This window comes from Alosa sapidissima, chromosome 11 (genome assembly GCF_018492685.1).
Source record: "Alosa sapidissima isolate fAloSap1 chromosome 11, fAloSap1.pri, whole genome shotgun sequence".
In the NCBI taxonomy this organism is placed as follows: domain Eukaryota; kingdom Metazoa; phylum Chordata; class Actinopteri; order Clupeiformes; family Clupeidae; genus Alosa; species Alosa sapidissima.
Genome location: NC_055967.1, coordinates 23,642,127 through 23,651,220, shown reverse-complemented (window position 1 = coordinate 23,651,220; position 9,094 = coordinate 23,642,127). Strand labels below are relative to the sequence as shown.

Sequence of the window (9,094 nt, the reverse complement as noted above, 5' to 3'; positions counted from 1 at the left end):
CAAACACACATTCTCTCACCTTTTCCCTCCCTCTCTCTCTCATACACACACACAAACACACATTCTCTCTCTCACTCTCTCACACACATTCTCTCACCTTTTCCCTCCCTCTCTCTCTCTTTCTCTGTTTCTGTTGCTCAGACACACACACACACACACACACACACACACACACACACACCGTCCTATCCTATCTCTGAGATGAAGGTGTGTGTGTGTGTGTATGTATGTGTAAGAGAGACAGAGAGAGAGAGAGAAGTTGAGAAGAGAAGGTTTGACCTAGATCCTGCAGCCCAAGAAACATCTCATATGCTCAGACTGTGTGTGTGTGTGTGTGTGTGTGTGTGTGTGTGTGTGTGTGTGTGTGTGTGTGTGTGTGTGTGTGTGTGTGAACTGAGGGTGTGAGGAAGTTGACGACTAACAGAGAGTCTATGGCTGGAGGAAGACAGCACACAGAGTGGAATAGAGCTGTGCAGGAACTCAGAGGTGTGTGTGTGTGTGTGTGTTATTGAGTAAGATCAGTATGGTTTTGTGTGTGTTACAGAGGGAGATGAGGCTAGCAGAGTCTCTGTATGTGTGTGTGTGTGTGTGTATGTGTGTGTGTGTGTGTGTGTGTGTGCATGTGTGTGTGTGATGGCATGGCTGCTGTGCAGGCTGCTAGAGAGGTGGTTTCCACTGCTGCTCTGGGTTAAGGGAGAGAAGCATCAGAGTCTTTCTGTAGTTCAGCATCTCACTGGAGCCCGGCTAACTCGGTAAGCTGCAGCCAGCAGACACTCAGCTATCCTCTCTCTCTCTCTTTTTCTCTCTTTCTATCTCTCTCCCTCTGTCTGTTTCTCTGTGTCTCTGTCTGTCTCTGTCTGTCTGTCTATCTATCCCTCTCTCTCTTGCTTTATGTCTATTTCTCTCTTTCTGTATGTCTGCCTATTGCTCTCTTTCTTTCTTTCTTTCATACATCCAGACACATAGACATCTCTCTCTGTCTCTTTGTCTGTCTATTTCCCTGTCTCTTTCACACACAAATACTTAGATGGCTGCATGTGCAGAAATCCTGCATCTTTGAGTAGTGTGTTCTACTAGGTTAGACTGTGTTCTACTGGGTTAGTCTGTTCAGGTGTGTTAGTGTGTTCATGTGTATTAGAGTGTGTTCTGCTGGGTTAGAGTGTGTTCAGGTGTGTTAGAGTGTGTTCTACTGGCTTAGACTGTGTTCTACTGGGTTAGAGTGTGTTCAGGTGTGTTAGAGTGTGTTCTGGTGTGTTAGTGTGTTCAGGTGTGTTAGAGTGTGTTCTACTGGGTTAGACTGTGTTCTACTGGGTTAGAGTGTGTTCAGGTGTGTTAGTGTGTTCAGGTGTATTAGAGTGTGTTCTGTTGGGTTAGAGTGTGTTCAGGTCTGTTAGAGTGTGTTCAGGTGTGTTAGAGTGTGTTCTGCTGTGTTAGTGTGTTCAGGTGTATTAGAGTGTGTTCTGCTGAGTTAGAGTGTGTTCAGGTGTGTTAGAGTGTGTTCTGCTGTGTTAGTGTGTTCAGGTGTATTAGAGTGTGTTCTGCTGGGTTAGCGTGTGTTCAGGTCTGTTAGAGTGTGTTCAGGTGTGTTAGAGTGTGTTCTGGGTTAGAGTGTGTTCAGGTGTGTTAGAGTTTGTTCTGCTGGGTTAGAATGTGTTTTGCATTGGAGCAGGTGTAGAGCGGTGCATGTGAGGCAGTCCAGAGAGCTCTGTGTAGAGCTGTGTGGAGACAAGGAGGGTCTGTCTGTCTGTCTCCGCCTGTCTGTCCATCTCCGTCTGTCTGTCTGTCTGTATGGGGACACCAGCACAGACACACAGCAACAGAGTTTCAGCAACATTTGCTGCAATACGACTCGCTCTGTTTCTGATTTACTCTTAGTCTGCATGCACTCACAGACTCACACACACACACACACACACACATGCCTGCATGCACTTACGGAATCTCACACACACACATATGCCGGCATACACTTACGGAGTCACACACACGCACACACATACACACACACACACACACACACACACACACACACACACACACACACACACACACACACACACACACACACACACACACACACACACACACACACACACACACACACAATGAGAAAGCCAGAGTTTTACTGCACTGACATAGCCATGGCTGCTGTCTGAGTTTCCATGGTTACTGCAATAGATGTGTTTCATTCTCTCATTCTTTCCCTCTTTTCTGGAAAATGATGCTTCAATTTCATTTAACATGTGTGTGTGTCTGTGTGTGTGTCTCTGTCTGTATGTGTGTATGTGTGTGTGTGTGTGTGTGTGTGTGTGTGTGTGTGTGTGTGTGTGTTGTGGCTTAAGGGTTGAGAGACCTGTGTGTGTTTGTGGGGGGGGGGGGGGGTTATTGGAAACACCTGCTGCTCTTGATGATGTGTTTTTTTTCTGTCCTGCTGATTCTAATGACTCTTCTCTCATTCTCTTTGTCTGTCTCTCCATCCCTCCCTCTCTACCCCCCCCCCCCCCCCCCCCCACACACACACACACACACAGCCCCCCCACCCCCTAAGCGAGCCCCCAGTACGACCCTCACACTGCGCTCCAAAAGCATGACTGCTGAACTGGAGGAACTGGGTAAGATAACACACAAACACACACATAAAATATTGTTATTTTCACTGCTGCCATTTGGTAAACCATGGTACCATGTCATCTCATCACTATAGTACAGACATTTGGTCCTCTGTAAACATAATCTGTTCTGAGTATGCATATGCGTCACTGTTATATTGTGTGTGTGTGTGTGTGTGTGTGTGTGTGTGTGTGTGTGTGTGTGTGTGTGTGTGTGTGTGTGTGTGTGTGTGTGTGTGTGTGAGAGAGAGAGAGATAGAGAATAACCCCTAAGTGTCTCTATGTTTGTTTCATGCTAAGCCTCAGCTAGGAGAAGGAGAGGAGGTAAGTCAAGACACACACACACACACACACACACACACACACACACACACACACACACACACACACACACAGAGGGACCCCCCTCCCCCCCCACCCCCACCTACACAGAGAGACACATTCACCAAGTGATGTCTGTGGTGGCTGAGTTCCAGGTTGCCATGCTTGGTGTTTGTGATGAAGAGTCATTAGGCCGGCTGTGCCCAGCATATGGGAGACTGAGGGGCTGAGGAAGAGAGAGAGAGGGAGAGAGAGAGAGGGAGAGAGAGAGAGAGGGAGAGAGAGAGAGAGAGAGAGGGAGAGAGGTGGGGGGAGAGCTTATGGGAAACCTGGGGCCTCCATCTGTACAGCCAAATTACCATTTGTCAGTTTATTGATTGATTCCCTCCCTATAGGATCATGACAAAGTAGAAAGTTCTTAACCCTTAGAACCCGATTGACGCAAAGTGCGTCAAAAAACACACCCTTTCTTCTCTGTTACATTGCTCCACGGCTGTTCATCTCAGCGAGATGAAACATTTATAGCATGACAGAGAAGAAGTGGGGCTTTCCAACGAGACCACGCACTTGTCTGTACGATCAAGTAGGAAAATTTTAAAAAATCATGAAATTAAATCAAATAGCATCATATTTACAGTCTATACTTCTCTGCGTTCACCTGCGCACCCATTACTCTCGTTTGAATTACTTGCGAACCCGTGATCACATAGATATGGCAAGCATATCAGATGAAAGAGGAGACACAGGGCTATCCATTGGTACCATGTATATCAGACATGTCAAAGTCAAGGCCCACGGGCCGGATCCGGCCCGTGAATGAATTATCTATGGCCCCCGGGATGATATTTGATTAGTATTAGAACCGGCCCGCAGGCCACAGCCGTCGGCTGCTGCCTTGCACGCACCAATACTCCATTCCCCACAATGCAACGGTAGCCGGCACGAACTCACTGCGTCGCCGCAAGTGGGCCTCGGCTTCATTATTCATCATTATTCAGTCAGGGCAGATGTTAACTTTCATCTACCCCCCTCCTCAGTGTAAGTCATGAAAGTTCATGAACTCGTTCATATTTTGAGCGAACGTGAACTGATCGTACTGTATTGCTTGATGAACGTTACTGTGAACTCGTTCATTCTGGTGTCTGTGAACGGCACGCTCTTTCAGTTTAACTTCTTTCAATAGGGTGCCAGATTTCTACAGAGCCTTCCACGCGAAAACCCGGCTAAAATACACCGTAAAAAGGCCTTAATATGGCAGCATGCAGGTCACCATTTCTCAAACTATGGGCCGCGGTCCGCAATGTGGACAATGGTCTGCAGAGTGAAATTATTCCCGGGCCATCGTCTGATAATTTGCTGCGCAATTGATCAAAAAGCCACGCGCGGACAGAAAAAGAAAACAAACATTTCTGCAATTAGGAAATACTTGTTTGGTGTCATCAAACATAGAGGCATAGAATTAAGTCATGGTATGAGCGTTTATTCAATGCATGCGTTGAGCTATTTAATTATGAAACGACATTTAATAGAACGACGTAGATTTATGCAACTTCCATAAAAAACAGAGCACAGACTATATAAAACACTGTTTGGCATTAAGTATTAAAGTCAGCCAAAAGCTATTAATTAGTCTTAGTTAAAGATAGTTAAAGATCTCCAGATCAGTGATTTACGCATGATCTGATCCGCCATTTACCATTCACAAAAGCTGGTATTGTGTTTCCTGAATCCTTACATTCAGGCATTCAAATTAAATGTAATTAAATAGCATATATATATTCTATCAGTGTATGATGCTTGCATGAGGGGAAACATCCCAAAACAACGGCACCCATATAATTGCTGTTGTTTTGAGAAGTATTTCTCATGCAAGCATCATGCAACAATGCAAAAACAATTAAACTATTGTAGGCCTAATTATATTTTACATTAGTAAAGCAGTACTCTGATGTGCATGTTTTCACAAACTTTTGTGAACAATCTTAGCACTTTAAACATTGACTGTTTTGAAGTGCATGTATAGCAATATAGTATAGCCTAAAAATAATAATAATTGTGTAATCATTATGATAATTTGATGGGGGGTGGGAGGAGGGGGTGGGTTCATGTAGGTGGGCCCTATGACCCCAAAGTATGCCTTGACTGGGCCTCAGGTCAAAGAAGTTTGAGAAAGGCTGATGTAGACGACAAAGCAGCAAGGAGGCATCGTATGATCATTTAAATAAGTTTTATGACAAGGTCGGTGAGGATGGGAAAAATCGTACATTTCTGTGCAAACTTTGCCCACACTTCAGTCACAGTCATTATTCATTTAATCATTAAATAAAATACAGTACACGTCTTGGTTCAATAGGTTACGTGCAGTCATTTTAATGTTTTAATAAACATTGAACCAGTCCGGCCCTCGGCTTGTAGGCCCTCTAATGTATTTGACTTTGACATCCCTGATGTATATCAATCCTTCTGGCTTATAAAAACAGACGAAGTGACTGCAAAATATTAACGTCATGTACACAAACCAACGCTGCACACCCATTACTCTCGTTTGAATTACTCGCGGACCCGTGATCGGATAGATATGCCACGCATGTCAAATGAAAGAGACACAGAGCTATCATTTGATACCAAGTACATCCTTCTGGGTTATAAAACAGACAAAGTGACAGCAAAATAATAACTTCATATAGCTGGACTTACCCCATGTTTTTGTCTGTTTTTGTGGCAAAGCATGTTTATAATCCAACGCTATCGTGTGTTTTTCTACGGCAAAGCATGTTCATAATCCGGTTTTGAGATCCTAGCAAATTCCTGCATGGCATCCAATTCAAGGCTCACATTGCATCCCAATTTGTTGAACAAAGAAACACCTTTTTTGCCTTTACTTTGTTCATGGCAATGCAGTAAAAAGTTGAGAATCATTATGGCACACATGCTACAACACGCAAACTTGGGTCAAGTCAGGTCAGATCAGTTCGTGTCATAGATATGGAGCGCAGAAAGGTCATTTTTCATCACTAAATAAAAAATGGCATTTATTTCCATAAATCACACACCACATATTTCTGTAAATTGCTCAGCCCCAGAGTATCCCTCCAACATGGCAATTATATTGCCCGATTCAGGACAGTCTGCCCTATACACACATAAAATGCATGTAGAGCTATGAGCTTGCTGTGGTGAGATACAGGTCAAAATATAAGAATTTAATAATACGCTTTTTATATTTTAATTCTTTAAAAATCAAAATAAATGCTAGTACTAATACATGACATGATGGCAGATCTGGATAGCCTAGACTCTGCTGAAAAAAGACAATATATAATATGTGTGTGTGGCACTCACAATGACCAGAATAAATCCTTATGAATAAAAGTAGTGAAAATGCCCTAAAAACAGCTTAGGGTTCTAAGGGTTAATTTGACTGATACAAATAAATGTAGGACCTGCTAACAATGAAGTGTGTCTCTTTGTGTGTATGTGTGTGTGTGTGTGTGTGTGTGTGTGTGTGTGTGTGTGTGTGTGTGTGTGTGTTCCTTTGTGTATCTCATGCATCTGTGCGTGTATGTGTCTGTGTGTTTGTGTCTTCTCTGTGGATATGTATGTGTGTGTGTGTGTGTGTGTGTGTGTGTGACCACAGAAAGGCTCGATGAAATGCTAGCGTCTCAGGAGGCTAGTCTGAGGCCTCAGGTTGAAGCTGAGTACAGAACAGCAACGGTCAAGCAGAGGCCAACCAGCCGCCGTATCACACCAGCAGAGATCAGTGTGAGTACACACACACACACACACACACACACACACACACACACACACAGACACACACACAAAGAGAACACCCTCACACCTGTATCACACCAGCAGAGATCTCACACAAACACACACACACACACACACACACACATACATTCAGAACAGAGAGGTTCAAAGTAGAGACCAAATAGCCACCATGTGATACTGGTATGTGTGTGTATTTCCAGTGATGTGTGTGTTATTTGTGTGTTTGTGTGGCCACAGTCCCTTTTCGAGCGGCAGGGTTTGGCTCTGCATGGAGCGCTGCACCCAGGCCTGGACAGACACATACAGCTGGCTAAAGGCATGCCCCGTACCAAGAGCTTCGGTAAGACACACACACACACAAACACACACACACACACACACACACACACACACACACACACACACTTACACATACAGCTGGCTAAAGGCATGCCCTGTGCCAAGAGCTTCGGTAAGACACACACACACACACACACACACACACACACACACACACACACACACACACACGTACACATACAGCTGGCTAAAGGCATGCCCTGTGCCAAGAGCTTCGGTAAGACACACACACACAAACTCACACACACACACACACATGTAAACATACAGCTGGCTAAAGGCATGCCCTGTGCCAAGAGCTTCAGTAACAAAACACACACAGACACACACACACAAATACGCACAAAAACCTACAGTATACACACACACAGCTGTCTAAAGACATACCAAGAGCTTCAGCATGAAACACTCATGGTACTCTCTCTCTCTCTCTCTCTCTCTCTCTCTCTCTCTCTCTCTCTCTCTCTCTCTCTCTCTGTCTCTCAGCATAGTGGTTATTCTTCACGTCTTCACTTTTTCCCATTGTCATTTTCAAGCCATTATGATCATCACCTTTACTGACTTTTTGCCTTTAACCTTTGCCCTGTGGGTGTCAGGAGCGACAGAGGAGGACCGTTTATCAGCGCTGGCGGCAGAGCACCGGTTTCCTCGGAGCTCGTCGATGACGGACACACTGCGCGAGTCCCACCACGGCATCCCGCCTCCTCCCCAGACGGCCCCCCCTCCTCCCCCCTCCCTCTACTACCTGGACACGGGGCCGCCCCCCTCCTTCTGCCCCCCACCCCCACCCAGCCGCCTTCACGACCCCTCCCGCTCCAGCTTCCGCCCCGGGTCCGAGCCCCGCCTGCACGCCATCGGCCTGCCCCCCGGGGTTAGTGCCGTCAGCAGCAGCAGCTACGGGCCGACCCCCGTCTTCTCCCGCTCGTCCACCTCTCCGGGCCCCCCCCACCACCATCCGCCCCCCCACGCAGAGCGCCAGAAGAAAGCCCACTCCATGATCCTGCTGCAGGACTCCCAGCACCTGCCCGTGGAGCCGGGCGCCCTCCCACGGCCCTCGCTGGCCCAGGCTCCCGCCACGCCACCCGACAAGCTGAAACGCAAGGGTGGCCGCGTCATCGACAACCCCTACGCCAACGTGGGGCAGTTCAGCCTGGGCCTCTTCACCCCTTCTGCCCCCTCCAAGCCCCAGCGACGGAAGAGCCCGCTGCTCAAGCAGCTGCAGGTGGGAACAGGGGGGAGAGGGGCGGGGTTGGGTTGGGCTGAATTCTTTTGCAACAGTCCTAGGATGGGATAGGTTGTGTTGGGTTGGTTTGGGTTGAGTTACTTTGAGTTTAGTTGGGTTGCTTTGTGTTGTGTTGGGTTGGGTTGAGTTGAGTTGGTTTGGATTTGATTATGATAGGATGGGTTGGGTTGAATTGGGGTGAGGCCGGTTGTGTTGGATTATGTTGGGTTGGAGTTGGGTTGGGGTTGGGTTGGGTTGGGTTGAGTTAGGATAAGAGTAAAAGTAGGCTCCTTCCTTTGGTACTAAATGTCCTGTGAAGTGAAGTATTTGAAAAATATATATGAATGAATGAATGAATGAATGCTCCTTGACCTTGACTTGCCTCTTATCATGACCTTGACTTGCCCCTTATCTTGACCTTGAGACCTGCTCCTTATGTTGACCTTGACCTGCCTCTGCCTACTGTAAGTGCTTGACTGTGGCTGTGTGCTGTGTCTGCAGGTTGAGGACTCAATCCAGGAGCGGGCATCGCTGGCACTGGGCTCGGCACATGGGCACCACCGGGAGCTGTCACCCACGGGCAGACTGGCGGCGCACCACACCAGCCGGGTGGAGTTCTATCAGCAGCAGCTGGCAGCCCAGGAGGAGGCTCTGCTGCAGGTCAGCCGCTCCCGCGCGGTAAAGAAACACTACTCTATTGGATAAAGAATTTGCTCCGAGGAAATGTGTTTCATTGGCTAAAGTAAATGTGTTGCAATAAGAGAGTGTTTCATTGGCTAAAAGTAAATGTGTTGTAATAAGAAAGTGTTTCATTGGCTGAAGGAAATGT

General features: G+C 46.7%; 1 protein-coding gene across 8 annotated transcripts in view; it reads left to right on the top strand.

Annotated features, from left to right (window-relative positions):
* The window catches only part of shank3a (SH3 and multiple ankyrin repeat domains 3a), a 217,117-nt gene that overhangs the window by 190,107 nt on the left and 17,916 nt on the right, over nucleotides 1–9,094 (top strand). For 5 of the 8 annotated variants that reach the window (XM_042109811.1, XM_042109808.1, XM_042109812.1 and 2 more), the window contains 6 exons: nucleotides 2,532–2,612; nucleotides 2,910–2,933; nucleotides 6,568–6,692; nucleotides 6,942–7,044; nucleotides 7,640–8,265; nucleotides 8,767–8,943. In XM_042109811.1, the coding sequence (XP_041965745.1) occupies nucleotides 2,532–2,612; nucleotides 2,910–2,933; nucleotides 6,568–6,692; nucleotides 6,942–7,044; nucleotides 7,640–8,265; nucleotides 8,767–8,943 (1,136 nt within the window). The remainder of the gene's footprint in view (nucleotides 1–2,531; nucleotides 2,613–2,909; nucleotides 2,934–6,567; nucleotides 6,693–6,941; nucleotides 7,045–7,639; nucleotides 8,266–8,766; nucleotides 8,944–9,094) is intronic. The other 3 variants (XM_042109815.1, XM_042109809.1, XM_042109810.1) reach the window with 2 other exon arrangements.